Source organism: Sphaerodactylus townsendi, linkage group LG11 (assembly GCF_021028975.2).
Source record: "Sphaerodactylus townsendi isolate TG3544 linkage group LG11, MPM_Stown_v2.3, whole genome shotgun sequence".
NCBI classification, from domain to species: Eukaryota; Metazoa; Chordata; class Lepidosauria; order Squamata; family Sphaerodactylidae; genus Sphaerodactylus; species Sphaerodactylus townsendi.
Window position 1 is genome coordinate 35500455 of NC_059435.1, and position 21404 is coordinate 35521858.

The window sequence follows — 21404 nt, forward strand, 5'->3', positions numbered from 1 at the left end:
TATAACCGAAGAAAAGATAATTTTCTATAAAATATTTTTACACAAATTGATTCACAGGATGGCTTATATCAAATATAAAATCCACATGTAAATGTTACAACATTAAAACAGACAATCAACAAATTGGCAACTCTCCCTCCACACAACCTACAAAATAATTTAGAGTAGAACTGAAAGTACTAGAAGATCTGAGCCAACTTCCAAAGAGACAGTAGACTAAGATCAGTTCATTAGGCAGGGCATTAAATCAATAAAAGTTTCTGGTAAATACCATCAAGTGGAGATAAAAGAAAAATCAACAAAGAATCAACATAATCCCTGGGAAGACATATTAAATTCATCAATTTAATTAACATATTAGTAACCTTGTAAAAACATACACAAGACAAATTATATCAGCAAATAAAATGCATACATGTTCATTTTACATATATGTTACATGTACACTCATACAGCTCATTTTTGATGTCTGTACATGTATATCATTTGATCCTCAAATTGAGTAAAATGTTTTTCCCCTTTTTAACACACAGCAATAAACTGAAGAAAATGCTAATAAATCTTTAAGTTTCACATCTTTAAACAAGCCGCAAGAAGAAGCCATGAAAATGTTTACAACCATTTTCCTATAATCCTTCATTTTTGTAATGTGTTTCTCCATTCCTGCTGCTACCAACAGGACATTTCTGTGAATGAGATATGGCAGTGAAGCAAACAAGCCACCTTCAAAAATATGAATGGCAGATGTTATTTTATTGGTTGGAAAGCACAAATAAATAACAGAGAGCTAATTACAGTTTCTGTACCAAAGCTGTCATCCTTCGATGCAGACTGTGACAAGCACTCCATGAGAGCCCCAGGAAAAGCAGGGCCATAAAGCAGCTCAAGAAAATAGCCATCACCCACCAATAGCCCTGGTAGTAACTGTTCAACAAGCAGCAGGGCTGAGGCTCATTTCCTCTCTGAACCAGCCAACTGAGGTGCCCTTTCACATGGCACAGCATATGCTGCTCTACCCCCATCCCTAGATAGAAGAGATGTTGCATAGTAATGAATCTGCCAAATGTCCTCTGGGACTGCTGTTTCAAAAAGACCCTACACAACCCTCTAGTACAGAATGCTGTTAAGGTCATACAGTGTGCGATTCAATTAATAAGCTAATTAAGAAAAGCCATGCTTTTTTAAAGAGTTAAAGTACCAGGACCCGCCAGTGTCAGACTAGCTATATAAAGCAACTAACTAACTGATACCTTGGGAGCCATGTTAATATCAGGATACTAGCCTATATATCATCACTAACCTGGTTAATAAAGTTCAACTGAGATAACGCAGTAATTTGGGGTAAACTGAAATATCATCTCAAAATACATGATCAATAATTACCTCTCACAAACTAATCTTCTGAAAATATTCTGTCTTAATAAATACAGCCCCTTACACAAAACCCATGGGTGGTTAGTGACAGCATGACACAGACAGAATGAAAGCTGAGTGCTGAATGTTCCAGTCAATACGGGTTAATTTTCATTCTGTAACAGGCACATTTGTATAGACTGTGAGATTAGGTCCTTAGATTTAATGGCCATACTCCTTCAAGCTGGCAAGGAGATCTGTATCTGAAAGTGGGATGTTTTCTTGTACCAACTTAATGATTCCCTCAACTATACAGGTGACTGTTCTGTACAGCTTCTAATGTGGAGGTAAGGGTGGGAGACTGCTTCAAAGGAAATAATGAACATTGTCTTCCATGCACAAAGGGGCTTTTTGGACAATGTCCCTTACCTGGTATTGAATGAAATACACGGTTTAGCAAATTTTCCAGAAAAGGACACTAAAGTCAGTTACAGTGAGTAACAGTACCCACATAACTGCTGCATTAATTCACTAATACATTAATAACAATTACAAGTTCTTCAAATTTCAAAGTATTCTAACAAAGCGGAAAGGCAGTGGCAGCTGTAAGTTACTATCTCCATGTATAGCATTAATAACAAAACTATGATAAATGTATAGCATTACTAAAAAATAAATGCTACTTAATCCATATTCATTTTCAGCTACTGCACCAATCCAAACTTCACATACATGCTACAGGGGTCAGTGCTATCAGTCACAGACCAGGAAAGGGATTTGGGCGTCTTAGTTGATAGTTCCATGGGAATGTCAACTCAGTGCATGGCAGCTGTGAAAAACGCAAACTCTGTGCTGGGGATAATTAGGAAAGGAGTTGATAATAAAACTGCAAAGATTCTCATTCCCTTATATAAAGCCGTGGTGCGACCACACTTGGAGTACTGTGTTCAGTTCTGGTCGCCACATCTCAAAAAGGATATCAAAGAGATAGAAAAAGTGCAGAGAAGGGCAACGAGGATGATTGAAGGATTGGAGCACCTTCCTTATGAGGAGAGGATGCAGCGTTTGGGACTCTTTAGTTTGGAGAGGAGACGTCTGAGGGGGGATATGATTGAAGTCTATAAAATTATGCATGGGGTAGAAAATGTTGACAGAGAGAAATTTTTCTCTCTTTCTCACAATACTAGAACCAGGGGGCATTCATTGAAAATGATGGGGGGAAGAATTAGGATGAAAAAAGGAAACACTTCTTCACACAACGTGTGATTGGCTTTTGGAATATGCTGCCACAGGAGGTGGTTATGGCCACTAACCTGGATAGCTTTAAAAAGGGCTTGGAGAGATTGATGGAGGAGAAGTCGATCTATGGCTACCAATCTTGATCCTCCTTGATCTCAGATTGCAAATGCCTTAGCAGACCAGGTGATCGGGAGCAACAGCCGCAGAAGGCCATTGCTTTCACATCCTGCATGTGAGCTCCCAAAGGCACCTGGTGGGCCATTGCGAGTAGCAGAATGCTGGACTAGATGGACTCTGGTCTGATCCAGCAGGCTACTTCTTATGTTCTTATGTTCTTAATCTTTGTTGAATACCTCTCTGAAGCAGTTAGGAGGGTACCCATCCTGGTAAGCTTAAGAATCATTGAAAGGCAGTTGTATTTAAAAAGTTTTTGACTGACAATTCCACACCAGAGTTTATTATAAAAATATTACTCCTCCCATGTCTGTGATTCTCTGTGAAGCACATTGCACTACAGAAAATGAACTATTACTGGAGAAGGTGCAAACATTTAACTGACGGTATCATCCAAACTCAGGCATCTATCAATTGAACCATCCAAACTCAGGCATCTATCAATTGAACCATGACATAAAGCTCAACATCACAAACAACAATATTAAATTTAGATTCTGGAACTGATTGCATGAGTCACTAGCATTACAAACATTTTGCTTCCCTGTATTTTTTTTCTCAGGCTCCTTAAAGCACATAATTGTGCTTCTCACATATGATAGTTTTTAATTCCTAAGTATAGTTACATTTATGAGAAATAAAAGCTACATAAAACAAAGTTGCACTTACTATTGTTTATTGAGTGTCGTACGTGCAGGCACATGCAAGGAACTGGGCAAGCGCAGACTGGCCACGGAGATCTGACCAGAAGGCTTTCAAGTGTTCAGAAGTAAAGAAGTCTTTGACAACTCCAAACAGGGAGAAGAGGTTTAAACACAAGGTGAAAGTTGGCCCTCTCAAGAAACTTTTGGAATGAGGTGCTGAGAATACAGAACAAGGGCCAACAGGCATGTGGAATACAGAAGCTGCAACACGATGAACCCTGATAGATGAAGCGGCTAAACCGGTACATTAAATACAACAAATACTGAAATGTCAACTAATGATTTCAAATGGACAAAGCATGTTCAATTGGACCCATAAGATTTTTGTCTGGATAGTTTCTGTGATGCTATCAACACCTGCGCAACCGGACCAAGTCTGGCCACACCGTTAGGTGTAGAAAAGAGAGAACATGGTGGAGAACAGACCCTATCGTTTGAAGGTAATTCTTTACTGGAAGAACTCTAGTGTTGTCCATCCCAATCTCAGAGCACAAGAAAGGGCACTTGGCTTTGTCCTTGGAGGCAAAATTTCCCCATAAGGAAATACCTATTATCTGAAAATGGGAATCAAGTACTGACAGTTCAAGGACCAATCGTGAATGGAAGACACCTGACTGCTGAGGATATCTGCAATGGTGTCGCTCTCTCCAGGCACATGGATGGCCACCAGGAAAACATTGTGTAGCATGGCTCATCATCATAATCAGGAGGCCTCAGGACAGAGAGATGTAGATCCCGTACACCCTTGCTTGTTCATATATCACTTTGAAGCTGTACTGTCCTTAATGATGAGTAGACTTTTCCCATGACTGTGGCTGAAAGAGATGCAACAGCATACCCGACAGCTCTGATTTCCAACATATATATGCGTATTAGAATCACTCTCCAACTAATGATCCCAAACTTGCAGGGAGCTGTAAGAAGCTCCCCAGCCTATCAAGGAAGCTTCAGTATAAACTGTAAAGTCATGAGGGAAGATCCTAGATGAACACCTATTAATAAATTTTCTGGGGTCATGACTATTTGGGAGGGGAACCTGCCTGTTCTCGGCTCTGGGCGGAGGTGGGGGGGGTACTCTAAGTGCTCAAAGGTTTCTAGAGGCCTTCTGGTCAGATCTCCGCAGCCAGCCTGTGCAGTTCCCCAAGTGGGAATGTACTGAAGACACAATGATGAACTTTAAGTGACTGCAGCTGAGGCAGACAATTTATACATACACACAAAGCAGGAGACAGGCTCATTCCTGGGAGTGAGAAAATCCCATTGCCCTTCCCACTGTCCTGGTCTCCATAATGTCTTGTCTTCCTCCTTTTGCCAACTCCAACTTTTCAAGTTGGCTCTCCCCACCCACTCTCATTTTTTCCCTCAGTTAACTGGTCGCTTCCCATCTCTCCACTGCTTTCAATTTGCTTTCTCTCCCCCTCCACTCCCACAGTCCTCTCCTGGCAATCCTTGCTTCCTCACAGCTCTGTCCCCTTTGTAGCTCTCAGGGCTTCTTTTCCTTCCTTCTGTCCAAAAGTCCTGCTCCTGATTCCTCTCATCTCCAAACACAACAGTTTAAAAGTCTGAGATGTCACAAATCTTCCTTCCGGGATCTGAGACACCATTTGGGGTTGGACAAGATCATGGTGAAGGGCACAACAAGGTAGTTATGTGACAATGTTGTGACAATGAACAAAATATAGACTAAAATACAAAGTAACACTACACACAGAACAAGAACTTTCCAGTGTTGATTCCAACTGCTAGTTAAAATATTGAAAAATAAGCAATATCAATTTCATAAAGTGGTAAAAATATGAAGTGACATTAAAGAATTTCATCCTTCTGAGATTATGATCAGACTCTTTCCATTTTAAATCAGTATTGTTTTATAGTCAAATGGGTGTTCAAAAATTATTCATAACGTCTGTTTGTTGCCAACAGAGATCGTTACATGATCACCAAGAGTACTAGACAATACGCTTGCCATTCAAAATGAAAAGCATTCTCACTAATTTTGAATCTTTGAGGACATTCACTAAGGACACTGGCCAAGTAACCACCATCAGTGCATGTACACAATTCAATGCCTCACTTGAAGAAAAGAGTTTGGATTTATACCCTACTTTTGTCAACCATAAGGAGTCCCAAAGCAGCTTATAACCTCCTTCCCTTCCTCTCCCCACAACAGACACTTTGTGAGGTAAGTGGGGCTGAGAGAATTCTAAGAGAACTGAGACTGGCCAAGGTCACCCAGCAGGCTTCATGTATAGGAGTGGGGGATCAAACCCAGTTCTCCAGATTGGAATCTACCATGATGGATAATGCACATCCCCGTAACATCACAGGCAGGTCATGTATATCATAAAAAGATGCCATTGCCCAATTATAAGGCAGTGGCATTCATCATATTTGTTCAATGCTCAGAACTTACTGGATCAAGGTACAGTTCCCAGGTAGCTGTGCAGCAGCTATGCAACAGCTCATCAACACAAATTGACATGTGTTGTGGGAATCAGGTACAGAGGCAAAATGGACAAAGATGGAAAACTAGAATGATAAGCTTTCCCAACCGCAGCTAAGAAAAGCACTTATTTTGAAAATTAATAAATTTCTCTGCCAAAAGCACTGGGTACACAGAGACAACCATTCTAGAATCTGCACACACAAAGCATTTGCAATCCAATTGTGAACATCTGGGAAAAAGTGAAAAACATATAACCATGTGAAAATGCTGCATGCAATCTGTACACAAAATTATAATCCAAACAGGAGACATTTGATTATCCTTTTCATTGAAATTAATTAGTATGCACTTCATCAAGAAAGTATCTAAACAACAGAGGAACTTAAAAAATTGAAATCAATTAGCTTTGGTGCGATTTAAATCATGACAGGTCAGCTCTCACTATACATTAACAGGTTAAAAAGAAACTGACAAGTGAAGAAGTTATTTTAATAGCTTAAGAGTAATTATGAAACATTTGAAATAAATGTTGACATAATTCAAAATGCTGCAGCCAATCTAATTCTAGAACAAGCAAACTATAATGATGCATACTTTTGTACATTACAAAATAATAAATCTGTGAAACTTTCCTCCCTGTGAAGCATACTGGCTTAGCTCCAACAAAGAATTTCTGCACATGGAAGGAAGGAATCCTCACTACCATTCTATTACTGGGGATCTCTCCTAGAAGTGTCATGTCTGGAAGCAGAGAGAAAGGCGAACATCATACTCCATGAACAGAAAATCCTTCCATTTGCAGAAAACTTCTAGGGGACTCAAGCCATACACCAACATAATCAAATTTTAAAACCCTCAAAAAATTGATCTGTATTACCTTTTTAAAATTTCAAAGCTTTAACAACAAAAAAGGTGTATTTGTTAAATCATCACTCCAACAGACAAAGCAGGCACCATTTTTAATTTTTTAAAAGCTATTCCATGTTTTAGGAATGTTAAGAAGAAAGCAATGCATTTACACTTCAGGAGGATCAATATCTGAAATGTTTAGCAGCACAACAGGGGCTTGGAAAAGAAAGCAAATATTTATTTTTTTCATTGGCATTCTTGGAAATATTTTCAGGCAGGGTAGGATAAAGCTCACTTGTTCGTGTAAACAAATCTTCACTGTTATTTCCTCACTTGGAAGGAAAAAAAGGTTTATTTAATGAAAGACTTATGAATAAAGAATATGCATGATCAACCTAATTTTGAAAAATACTTAACAGTAATTTGGCAAAAGTCAAGGCTACAATCATTTGTAGCTTCTAAAGCTCACAGGCTTTCCTCCTTTCCCCTCCTCCATATCAGCTCAAAAGCTCCGTGTGGTCTTAACTATTCAGCAGCTGCCCATGCTGAATATCATTATGAGTGCATTTTATTGCCCATGAAAGCACAAATGATATTGAGCTTGGCTCAAATTAGTTCTATCATCAAAGACCCTTGTAAAACAACACATTTTTCTCTGTAGCTCCGGCCCTGATAACCAATACTCATGATGGGGGCTTTGATTTCATGGGTAAAGGCTGCCAAGATGGAAATGAAGACTTTATGAAACAGACACAATGGGGGGAAAACACTTCTGCTTCCTAAAACCCACTTCCTTATATCTGGATGTGAAAGGTACCAATGAATCCTCAAATTAAATCACTCTTTTCAAATCAGGTTCTATAAAAAGGACTGCTGTTAACAAAGGGATTCAAAACAGGAACCCAATATGAGCTTTCATGAGACACAGTTCACTTCCTCAGATACAAAGGCAAGAAGACAGCTCCTTTACCTATTACAGAAATTACAGCAATGGAACATTTCAGAAGGGAAGTAGGAAGAGGGAGCTCTGGAGTCCATAGCTCTGGAGTCTTGCTTTTATATATCCAGAAACTGGACTGCATACCTGGTGCTCTAGCACTGACAGTGCACAAGCCAGTCACAATTGTTGCTTTTTGCAAGGGCAGATTCCAGGTCCAAAAGATAAAAGCACTGTCCAATTTTATACTGCCCAACAGTATCTGTTCAAGAAGGGATTTTGTCTACAGATGCCTGCATGATTTCTAGATGACAGCCATTTGTTTAAAAAACGTCTATATATCATATGCCATATTTGGCATATATAGGCAATCAATTCTATAGTTCAACAAAGCCTTGTCTGCCTGCACAGCTTTCCCACAGATTTTCCCAGTAGTAAAACCTTGTGTCTTGGAAACATTTTCTGTGAAATCATTCTGTATACCTCCATTCCCACACCCTCAACACCATTTCCCCCCTAGTTTCTTCAGCTGGATTTATTTCACATGCTACTGTTGAAATGGATTATTCCTAATGTTGACAAGATGTAATTTGTGACACGGACTAACAACCCTCCACATTTTTCTTCTTTTGTGCAGGTACTCAAGTGTTACTACATAATTACACTGAAGTAGCAATTCAAAAAACATCTCAGCCTCCATTTTTATCACTGAGAAACTATCCACACAATTGGCCATTCCTGGAGAAGGATATAATTCTTATATAAAACAAAATCACCTTCAAATGAATTTCTCTGATAGATTTTCTGTCTCAATACTACAAGCACCTCTGATATGTAGCAATACAGCTAGTGTATGTCTAAAGTTTGAGCCCTAGATAAGTATTACATATTTTTAAAAATCAGATTAGTAATAGCGAAACATTTAGCCAACTTATTCATGGCACCCTACATTGTGCTTCCTAATACCACATCATTCTTTCCCAAAACAACTTTATTTCAAAGCAGACAGCCAAGTCTGTCTTTTCTCACCCTTACTGGAGTTGGGACTCCCTACTCCCAAAAGATGGGAGTTGGATGTTGGGGGGAGGGGAGCGGAATTTCAGTATCGCCCTGGGCACCATTTTCAGTAGCTACATCCCTGGGGATGAAGAGATATTGTTGCTGGATTACTTGCCTACTTTGGGTAACCCCCCCTGTTTTTTTGGTTGAATCTTTATTTTAATGCTTAAAGCCAAACTGAAAGTTGTAAGTTGGGAGAACTGGTTCAAACAAAATTCAGAAGAAGCTCTCTATAAGTGCATTTAAGTGTCTGAATACAAATGCCTCATGTGTGTGATGTGAGCTGTACATGCATCCTACCTAAATCCAGACATTCAACCTACATCACATTACACTGTAGGAATAGCAGAAGAACTAGAGGGCTTCCAATGAACACACATATCAATAGAGTCATATTGCATATTCAGATAAATGTGTGAAACAGGACAAAGATGAAATGTTTAGACAAACTGCATATCATCCCACACTGGTTTACTACATTTTCTTCAATCTTTTTTCTGAAACTCATTGCAAAGGCCATATCAGATAGGATAAAGGAATACATTCTTCAAAGTCTAATTCATAATGATAATCGTGAATTCTTTTATCTATAGAAAATATTTTGAAAACATTTTCTTCTATAGGACCATTATTTGATTTAGAAAACCCTGCTGAGCAGCTCCTATTGTTTATTCATTGTATTTAGATTAGCTCTGTTATGTTTGCTTGGAGGGCTGTTTATGTCTTGTTTTTAATAATGAAAGAATTACAAAAGACTTTTAGTGCCACCTCATATCAAAGAAGCTTTACAACTAAGTGGAAATGAAAACATAATCTGTTTTTGAGCTATCATTATTCTCATCCTTGATGAAAGCAAAAATACAATGAAAATTAAATTCCTGCAAAAACACACACACACACACAAAGGCAAAGAACTAAGGATCACACTCAAGATAACTTCATGTTTAAAATAAGCAAAGCTAAAATATATGCAAAAATAGAAAACTGAAATGTGTACTTTGTACTTGCAACCATTATAGACCAAATTGCTAAAAATGTCCAGAGATATTACTTTTCTTAATTCATGAAATAAGCATATTTCTGTGAGAAACAAATCCAGAAACAAGTATTTGGTTTACTGTATATTGAAATTGAAATGCAATTCTAGCTCACCATCTCTCCAAAAGAATATCACAGAGCTGGAGAAAGGGTAGCAGAGGGCAACCAAAATGGTTAGGGGACTGGAGCACCTTTCCTATGAGGAAAACCTGAAGAATCCTGGACTTTTCAGTTTAGAAAAGAGATGGCTTATAGGGGACATAATAGAGGTTTAGGCAGGGAGGGGCGGGGGACAGAGTTGACAGAACTATTTCTTCTGTCCCAAAATACTAGAACTCAAGGGCTTCCAATGAAGCTGATGGACAACAGATTGAGAGTGGACAAATGGAAAAACCTCTTTACACACAGAGTGATTAAAGTGTAGGATTTGCTGAGGCCCTTTCCGCACGGCCCATGCGGACGGTCCCAGAAAGAACTGGGAACCGGGAAGACGGTGCCGCTGGGCGCAGTCGCCCGGTCAACTCACCTGCTCTCTGGCCCTCTGGCGCGTCACTGTGAAGCAGTTGCGCCCCCTGTGCGAATGGCGGCCTGGGAATGGCGTTTTTGCCGTCCCCAGGCCGCCATATTCCGCCCGTGCGGAAACGGCCTGACAGACAATTTGGTGATGACCACAGGCATAGGCGGCTTAAAAAGGGGGTTAAACAGATTCACGGAGGATAGGTCTATCAATGTCTACTAGCCGTGGTGACTAAAGGGAACCTCTATATTCAGAGACAGTAAACCTCAGAATACCAGTGCCAGGAAGCAACATCAGCCCTCAGTTTCCATGCCCTCTTGTTGGATCTCCAGAGGAAATGATTGGTCATTGTGTGAAACAGGATGTTGGATTAGATGGGCCACTGGTCTGATCGAGAAAGGTTCTTTGTATGTTCTTATGTTTATAGACACAAAGAATATGAGAAGAATTAGTAATAAATTGTGGAAGAATAAGCACAATAGTTTACAATTGTCTTTGGAAACAGAACTTTGCTCATCTGAAAATGAGAAACATATTAGACATTTGGTTCAACTAAGTGAAGCTGCATGTACTACTGATACACCATTTCAAACAGAAATTAGCGTCCCTTCACATCATGTTGAAACACGTGATTTTTACTCAAAGAAAATTCTTAACTTCTTCAAACTTCCTCTTTAAATGTATATGATATTTACTCTGCATAAATGATCCCCAGTATATTAAAAATAACAAAACACTTATTCCACTAATGTGCATTCATATTCTCACATGAGAGTCCTATGTTTTACCCAAATGGCATCCTGGCTGGTAATTTTGTATCTCCAAATCAGTTATTTCCACTATAAGATCACTATGTCACTAGGGCTTTCCATAGCTTGCAGGTTATAATGGCCTCTAGGTGATTTTTTAAATGACAAGTTAATCATTAGTTGATGATTAAAAAAATAAAAAGCAAACTCTTCACAGAAACAACTGCTAGATTATAACAGAGCCTTGATTCATTGTCTTTCTATCCTGAGAACACTGTTAAAGTGAATATAAAAATGGGCCTTGTGGGAAACAACAAAATAGAGCAAATAAACAGATGAAACTAAACATTATTAAACGTGCACAGTTCAACTTGTAATATATGTAGAGTGCAAGATGGCCAACTTAGAGCTTTCCCTTATAGGGTTTTCAAAGCAAGAGATGTTCAGAGGTGGTTTGCCATTGTCTGGCTCCGCACAGCAACCTTTGGCCTCTTTTGTGGTCTCCCATCCAAGAATTATCCAGGGCTAATCCTGCTTAGTTTTTGAGACCTGGTGAGATCAGGATAGCCTGAGCCATCCAGTTCACAGAATGAGTAAGACACTTTCTATGAAAAGGCGAGGTTGCAACAAAGAGATAATTCAGTAGAAATTAGAGGGAAACCTTAGCTGTCCTTGATTTATAAAGTATGTGCCCCACCTTTCTTGAACAATTACAGTCAGGTCTAATAAAATGGAAAGAAGTGTAAGCTCATTTTAAGTAGATTTATACCATTCTAACTAAGAGCTGAAGATTCCACTGTAAAGAACGACTGTCCCTGTTCATATGTCACAATAAAAACATTACAATCTGTGAACAGTGCGCAGTTGATTTTTCTTTGTACAAACTCTTACATTGTATTCAATGCATGGAGTGATCAACATGCAATTTAAACTCCATGTTTACATGGTACCAGCACTGGTCTTATTTTTAAAGGGCTCTTCCTTACAAACAGAAATACATGAAAAATGTACACACATTTGCTGTGAAATGTGAACAAGCCAAGAGTTGTCATGGTTACGGTTTTGAACTACGATTGGGAAGTCCTGTGTTGAAATGTAACCACTTTGTGAAGCTCACAGATAATCATGGGCCACTCACATTCTCTCAGGCTAACTTGCTTTGAATCGTAGTTGAGAAAAAAGAATGGGGAGAGCCTTATATATCCTTCTGATCTCCTTTGGAGAAAGGGTGGCATTTAAAAAATAAATGTTTAGTCCCCAGAGTTTCCAAAATATGCTCATGTGATAAACACTGCACTCTTTTATGATTTTATTTTCATCCAGGTTTGCATTTTCTGATTTATCCTCTTAGTTAATAAAATTATCTACAAGAAAAATTGCTATGTGCATATGTATGGGGGGAAGGAGGCAGAGTAAAACATCACACCTACAAATGACAACTACAGATTTGCATAATACTGTTAACAATTTTTATTACTTTATTTTTAAAACTGGTTTGAATATTTTGATTGTTTGCTACCTTGGGGGCTCTAATACTGGAAAAGTATTAGAATATCTTAACAAAATAAATAAAAATAAACTTATCAACAGCCATCAGCAGTTTGCTAGTGTCACTGCAGTTGCTGGTTTTCTTAACTTCTGGTGTCACTATGGTTACTGATTTTCTGAACTTCCCTTCAGGATATAGGAGGACACTATTTTTCCTTTGGTTCACATACAAAGGTTGGCAGAAGCAAGGAACCAGTATAAAATGTTGTACATGCAGGCTGTGATAGCAATCCATTCCTCAAAGTTAACAGTGGGAGTGGGTAAGAAGACAGAGTAGCAACTTATCTATGGAAAAAAATCAAGGAGAATGCACAAAACTTTCACTCCAGTTCTTAGCAAGAAAAAAACCCCAAAGACTTATCTTGTGGCACATTAAAGACAGATGGATTTATCATGGCACAAGCTTTTATGCAAGTAAAGTCATGTAAACAGGCTTTGCTCTGTGAAACTTATGCCACAATCAGTTAGTCTACGGTGCCACAATACTGGATTTGCTTTTGTTGCGAATAGACTAATAGCATTCCCCCATCTGCTGTCAGAAGTATAGTACTAATATTTATTGTCCCTGAAAGCAAACAACCTCATAAAACCACCTAAGGGATTAAAACTAAAACAAATCCTGAGCTTCACAATCAGCACTTGAAAATATATTGATAAACATGTCTAATTAAGACTTGTTAGTTTATTCGCAGCTCACATCACAGCAAAGCACAGTATTCAGATCTCTCTATAACTATGGTATTCATTGTATTGTCGAAGGCTTTCACGGCCGGAATCACTTGGGTGCTGTGTGGTTTCCGGGCTGTATGGCCGTGTTCTAGCAGCATTCTCTCCTGACGTTTCGCCTGCATCTGTGGCTGGCATCTTCAGAGGATCTGATGTTGGAAAAGCAAGTGGAGTATATATCTGTCCAGGGTGTGTGGGGAGTGTCCAGGGTGGGTGGGGAAACCTTGTCTGTGAGTAACAAAGGCGGCAACGAGGTCAATAGTTGAGGGCATCTGAATAGAAGTATGAGTAACAATGAAGACTATAGCCTGGGAGTAACCCTGTAGATAGCAAGGTCACTGGTGGGAGCATCTGAATAGAAGTATCCTGGCCTTTGTTTCTTTTGTCTATGGTCATCCTGTGTTTGTGTGGAGCTGGTTTGACACAGTCTTGACCCTAGCATGGACAATTTTAACAGGAAGGAAGAAACTCTGAAAATGAACAGAACTTGGCTGCCAGTGTTGAAAAATACTAGGGTCAAGACTGTATATACTCCAGATATATACTCCACTTGCTTTTCCAACATCAGATCCTCTGAAGATGCCAGCCACAGATGCAGGCGAAACGTCAGGAGAGAATGCTGCTAGAACACGGCCATACAGCCCGGAAACCACACAGCACCCAATATGGTATTCATTTCCAAAACCTAGCCTCACTTCTAGCAAGCAACTTATAAAGGAGGCCAATAACACCTAAAATTGCTTTATTTCACTACCTCTTAAATACTGTTGCTGCCTTCACAGAAAAACAACACATACAATTAGCAACCAAAACTTTTTTTATGAGATGATAATGCTAACTAAGAATGACGCAGTGCAAAATAGGGTCAGCACTCAGGTATTAACACAGGGAATACATTTGCAGGGTTCACACTGTCCTACCACTGACTACACCACGTAATCTGAGTCAAGAGTTCTAGTTCCATTGCCCAAAACAACAAACCCACATATTTTGCAGACATTTTGCCCTCTGAGTAGTTAAGTGCAAAAAAGCATAAGTCTAATCATACTTTTACTTATTTAACATAAATTATTTTGTTCTTCCAGAAATATTTCAAAACTCAATATAACCTTATTACATTATTTTCTCGCACACTTATTTCTGTGTAGAAACCAGAGTTAAAAAATATATTCTTATAGCATATATACCGGTAAGCTCCTCAACTTATCACTTACTTAAATTTATGAAGTCTTTGCATTCATGATATATCACAAGCATTGTTTTTAAAAGTTATCCAAATTAAAATGCCGAACTAAAACTTTAGCTGCCATTACTACAGATACAGAAACCAGTCTCCTGAATAAACCCTGTCGAATATTTCTGGCAGAAGTCCAACAATTAACTCATGTCAAGTTGGTAGATATATAATTGGAGATAGACAATCACATAATGTAACAACAAACCAGGTGAAATACAGTACAACAGATTTTTAAGAGTGAAATTGTTCAGGAAATGAACATAAATGACCCAAACTCAAAACCAATATTCAACCATTCATTATGCTTTCATAAGATCATATCCAAGAAAAAGAAAACCTAAAATGATGCATTTTCTCTATTAGCCAACAACACCATCAACAACTATTGCCACGGATCTGATTTGGTTTTCAATGATTACTACAAGCTTCTGAGCCAAAAAATAAACTAACCAGTTTGAAGAATTTGGGAAACTCTAGTGTAATTTTCACATATTAACTCAAGTTAATAAATCCATGAAAAACTTACCTACAGTTTGGAGGAGGGTCTAATGTAATTTCTGCAAGTTCTTTCTGAATTCTTAAAAGAAAAGAAACAGAGGTTAGACTGAACTTTCCCCTCTCTTTGAAGTCTTCTTCCAACTTCATGTACTCCAATTAATTTTTTTAAAAGTTGTTAGATAAATCAGTCACAAATTATTGAGGCTATGGACTATGGGTATAAATAACTGACCCTCATACACGTCTAAATATTTCCAGTTTCCTTTCTGAAAGATGCTCCCAAAGAACTGCTAATTATAAATTCCCTAACGTTAGAAAAAACTTAATCCAGCCATTTGGTGTGGAGCTTACCAAGGTCAAATATCAACAGTGATTTTCTGTAAAAAACCAAACCGTTTCCCAAGAAAGAATGGACAACTTCTGAAAAAAAGTAAGATTGCATCTCTTTGAGCAAGATTCACGAAAGGAGGCATATGAACACCGTAAATAAGTAAATAAATAAAATAAAGTGCATACATGAATCCCCATGAAAAGAATGGAAGAGAGAACTCACTAAGTGCAACTAACCTTCCTTCCTTTCTATTATGCTCATTAGGCATAATGCTGGATCCTAGTGCTGGATCCATCCCCTATGCTGCACCTCCGCTTCCTTTTGCAAGCACACCAATAAAACGACAGTGGCTAAATTTTACCCACATAATGGGGGTTTCCGTGTTTCCTTCTGCACCCTTGAACCACTTCCTCCCCTCCTCAGGCGGCAAAACAATTGTAAGCCACTTTGAGACTGAAAAGTGGGGTATAAACACCAGCTCTTCTTCAATACAAACAATTTTGAAACTAGCAACTTATTAACAAGACAAATGTGAAGTCTATTTTTATGTTAGCACATGAGTCTAGAGAGGCACACAGAATTTAAACAAGAGATAACTTTAGACTACTTTAGTTCTACCACTCCATTCTGTTGAAGTTTACTTAAAGTCAGAAACTTTTAGCTATGTAGTTTGTGAATCTTTACACACAAATCCCACTGTTATTACTCTGTGTTAAATGTACACAAGAGTGTCATCAACAACTATAATTTAAGTGATCTTGTGAGACACAGGATTTACCCACGTGGAAGATGAACAGGCTGTCATTACCTGACACCTATATCAAGACTACTCGGCAGTAACCTTTAAACTTTTTTTATATAATGCAAGTAAAAACTCCAGTAAATTACTGTCATCACTTATTAGTTCCTGCAAACAAGCGACTAATCAACAATAACATGCACAAGATATGAATCATAGACAAATCCAAAAATAAAGGGGGAAAACCTCAGAAAAGACAAAAGAATAAATGCAAAACTGTATTTTGAACAATTATCCAGAATCTTATGCTAAATAAAGCCTCTTTAACTTGTTGTCTTCTCCCATAAGAGGATTAGACAAGAAGATGCTAACCACATTTATTTATTACATTTATAACTAATCTTGCTTCCAAGGACCTCAATTTCCTTTGCTAAAACAGACTTAAATTCTGACTTCAGGAACATGTGTATCTAGTAAAGAACAGAAAACCTATAAAATATCACAAGCACAAAAATTGATTTCCCAGGGTAAACATAAAAATAGTTATAGCACATTTTAGTTACTCTTACAACACATACTTTAATTCCCCCACCCCAAATCAATACGTTATCCTTCTAGATTACCAGAGTTAATCTTAATTCATTATTGAACACTCTTATGTCTTCAAAGCACACAACTATGTTAAGCAAAAAAAGAGAGCAGAAACGGTAGAGTAGTCGTGAATCAAAATAATTACTAAGCTAAAAGCAAAGTTTACACTAATTATACTAATGTATAATTAGAACTATTTGACCCAACAGTGAACACATTTCCATTCTACTTGGTGGCCAACTCATATCCAGTAAGTGCTTTCTCTTGCTTCTGGTAGTCTTGGGACACTAACAGCCCAGTCCACTTTGTTCAAAAGGACTTCCTTCCATATGCATATATAGAAGAGTACTGTAATACATTACAGATGGTAGTCTAATGTTCTTAAATACGGTATAACTAATACTACACATGACTTCAACATTTCCAGAAATGTTATATCTACAGCACATCTAAACCACAACACATTCAATAACAGTTTTCTTTTTTAAAAAACCATAAAAGATTTTGGTTTGGTTTTTAATCTTTCTTATTTAGCTGGTGGATATGTAAAATATTATAGTCTAGACACTTCTGCTGTGAGAAATGTCAATACTGATCCCCTGCTGAAGTGCACACAAAACACGTAGGGATCTTAAAGTGAATAAAACTTAATTTGTCCACTCCACCAATCGTCTCCAGTTTGTGTGTGTGTGTTAAAGTGAGGCACTCAGCAATAGGACACCCCTTCTGCAAAGAAGGATAATACTGCATAAGTCAAAGGAAGGTATAGAATCCAAGACTCCAAACATTTAAAGTCTTTTTTTCCTGTCAAATCTCAGAGAACTTAAGGTGACTCCATGGGGTTTTAAAGAGATGTTTTTGCCATTGTCTGCCTCTGCGTAATGGCCCTGGATTTCCTTGGTAGTCTCTCATCACAAATACTGACCAAGGCTGACCCTGCTTACCTTCCAAGATCTGATAAGATCAGGCTATCTTGGACTATCCAGGTCAGAGCCACAATCCTCTAAGACTATGCAAATAAACATCAAAGCACATACACAAACCATTCTGGATACAGAAATCAGATGTTCTCCCAGTAAATGGTCTTTGCTAAAATATTTGCTAAAATACAAAGGACAAATCTGTACCTCTCTGTATGTGTAAACAGTGAAACATTAAGCAAGACCATTTCCAGCTAAAGTACAAAAGGCAAATAGTACTTAAAACATAGATCTTGTTGTATTTCAGCTCTTGCACTGTATATTTACAAAGACATCTTTGCTTTCAGATCTTTGCTTAGGGGGGAAAATATGTGAAATTTGTGCATATTAGCTGGTTAATGTGCCAAAAATATTGCTTTTTTATATAATGCAAATGAGGCCTTCTCAAAACCTTTAGACATGCATTCCAAATGCACTGCAGAATAATATTTGCTAAAATACAAAGGACAAATTTGTACTTCTCTGTATGTGTAAACAGTGACAACATTAAGCAAGACCATTTACTTAAATGCTAAGACAGTACTCTTCTATATATGCATATGGAAGGAAGTCCTTTTGAACAAAGTGGACTGGGCTGTTAGTGTCCCAAGACTACCAGAAGCAAGAGAAAGCACTTACTGGATATGAGTTGGCCACCAAGTAGAATGGAAATGTTTTTACTGTTGGGTCAAATAGTTCTAATTATACATTAGTAAGACTGAGGTCAATGGAGGGCACAAAAGAGGATTGCCAAATTGTTTCTTTCTGGCAGGGGAGCGGGGGGAGAAGCAACACTAGATTCTTTAGATCTGGCCATCTACTGCCCAGTTTCAAATTTATAATTTCTGGGTTAGGTAGGAGAACAAATTGCAGCAAAGCACTTTCAGGCCTTTATGAACACACCTAGTCTGACTTTTGACCTGGCCCTGGGATGGAAACTATGCTGGTCACCCTCACAGACAGCTGGATCATGGTGGGTCTGTGCTACCATTGTTTTAGATGTCTCAGCAGTGCTTAACATGATCATTCACCATCTGTTGACCTACTGCCTTGCTGACCTCAGATTATGTGGGACAGTCCTGCAGTGCCTGATCTCTATTTCTCCAAAGTCAGGGACAGAGAAAGTCTCAACACAATACCTTTTGGTGTGTGGGACACTGCAAGGGGTGACCTCTCTCCAATGCTTTTTAGCATCTATATGTGTCCCCTTGTCCACCTGGTCAAAAATTTTCGGCTGGGTTGCCATCAACATGCAGATGACACCCAGTTATACCTGCAGATGTACAAGTGACAAGATGCTGTCCAAGAAGATCTGACCAGGGTGTCTAGAGTGGGATTATTGAAGCATAGATGCCTGAAACTGAACCCTTCTCTGATATACTCTCCAGAGAACTTTAAACACCTCAGGAAACAATTTGCTAGTGTTCCTTGGCCCCAAGATTATCTGGTGGTCCTCAACTAGGCAAGGATCTTTTTGGCTCTGGCCTCCACCTGGTGGAACTCTCTCCTTAAACCTGAGTGCTGTGGGACTTAACTCAGTTCTTCAGGGCCTGTAAATCAGAGATGTTTTGCCAGGCATATGGTTGAGGCAGCAAAGGTTTGGTTGATCAGCTGGCCTCCTCCTCCTCTCTTTTTTCTTCCCTTTCCTCCCTCTCTATTTTCTTTTCTTTCCCTTCCATCAATTCATTTTCCTTTTTCTCTTGGACTCAAGTCTTTGAGAATTTGTGACTTTCAGGCAATTGTTGGTCATCTGCCTATGACCATTTCTGATTCCATCTCATCATCAGGAAAAATTAATATTTTTAGTAGGTATGAAATTATGACATAATATTTTAATTTTATTAGTAATATGCTTTTAATTCTATGTTTTACTTATATTATATATTGTATTTTCATGTACTGATTGTTGGAAGCCACTCTGAGCCTGACCTGGTTGGGATATAAATTAAACAAAATAACAAAACAAATAATTACATCCTGGGCTGGTCCTGATCCACCACACTATATAGCACTGGCCCCAAGCCATATCCATGGACTGAGGCAAGGACCAACAGCTGTCTTGTTACCTGAAATGGTGGGAGTCTGTCCTTTTTAAAGTGGGGGAATTAGCAAGAGCAGATCCTTGGCTTAGCAAAAGGTCGGGAACCTTGGGGGGTCTTTGTTGCATATTTATACCCAGGTTTATTCAAGGATAATAGGGGTACACAAGCACACATTAATCAAAGCAACAGAACACACAAAGTCCTAGGATATAATCAGTGTTGAGAGTAGAGGTTTGGAATAGATGAAGGGAATTTGGGGAGTAAGAATTATAGTCACCTGATCTTGGAGCAGAAAGGTCTGGTGAATAGAGCTGAGCAACCCATGCTTAGCTCTGGTAGAAGAAATATCAACATGTTGGGGACAATATCAATAGGCAAAGAGCTGTCCAGAGATAGTGAACACTGGCTACTGGGATAGGGGGCTTCTTATAGAGAAAAGGGGACACTCAGGATTATGCAGAATGAGTCTTAAACTCCCAAGGCAAAGGGGAATCCTTCCTTTCTGGGGAAAGACAAGAGGCAAACATTAACTTCAGTGGCTGAATTGTTAATCTAATGGTTTGAGTTCTTAGCCTGATTGGCTAAACTGGGAGTGGCCAGACATGGCCAGAGTGCTGAATAAATCATAACTATAAAACAATGGCAATATAAATAAGGTGGTTGTTAAACAGATTATTCAGAAAAAAGTTTTGGAATAATACAATACTGGTAGGAACACTGGGACACACACATTTATAGGTCCTTTGTTTTCACAGTGTGGATAGTGCAGGGATGGAGATGGGAAAGCCCTGAGCCCTGTTGGGATAGGGCGGTATATTAAATCTAATAATAAATAAAATAAAGCTTTCCAATGCAGGGCATTATATTCTTTTAATCCCTTTAGGAACCATGTGAGGAAGTTATTTTGCAAGGCAGATATCGGCAAGGGCAAGTTCAAACAAGGTTTTAATGTGTCCTTGTGGGTACACTAGCCAATGGAGCAAGCATTGCCACTGTGTATGTGCATTCTTTGTTTTCTGTTCTATGGTCTCTTCAACAAGTTGAGAACATGTGTTGCATCTAAAGTTCTCCACTGATCGTGTTTTGGATTCAGCTCCATAAAAGAACAAGAAATAATAAATCAGTATATGTCTACACTCAGCAATATTACTTCCAACTACTGAAATTTAACATGTACTATTATGATTGCTGTTGTGAACAACCTCATTAAATTAATTGGTATCAATGTAGTGATACAAGAGAAACCCTAAGAGAAAGCATTTTAGTTTAGTGTGATAAGAAATCAAGGCTGTTTCCAGAAAAATACGCTGTCCCTAGGGTGCTGTTCGCACAGCAGCAGCGCCATTGTCACCCCCCCCAAGTGGCGCGAAAATGCCTCTTTTAAACCTTGCTCATTGAGCGAGGGTTTTGAAAAGCGGAGTCTTCCCGCCAGCACGGTGCGAACCGCACTGGTGTGAGGGAGTTGATTTGGCCCCTCCAGTGTCTGAGAGGGACTTACCTTGCATTCCTCTGCAGCTCCGGGCAGCTGGAACGACACACCCACACTGCCCTGTGACCCCCGAGGGTCGGAGGGCAGCATGGGCGTGTTTTTCCAGCTGCCCGGAGCTGCAGAGGAATGCAAGGTAAGTCCCTCTCAGACACCCTGGGCGGCTCCGCTTGGAGCCGCCC

General features: G+C 38.9%; 1 protein-coding gene across 1 annotated transcript in view; it reads right to left on the minus strand.

Moving 5' to 3' along the window:
* LOC125440940 (ubiquitin-conjugating enzyme E2 E2) overlaps positions 1-21404 on the minus strand; it is a 168588-nt gene that overhangs the window by 130136 nt on the left and 17048 nt on the right. The window contains exon 3 of the mRNA XM_048511120.1: positions 15103-15153. Coding sequence (XP_048367077.1) covers positions 15103-15153 — 51 coding nt within the window. The remainder of the gene's footprint in view (positions 1-15102; positions 15154-21404) is intronic.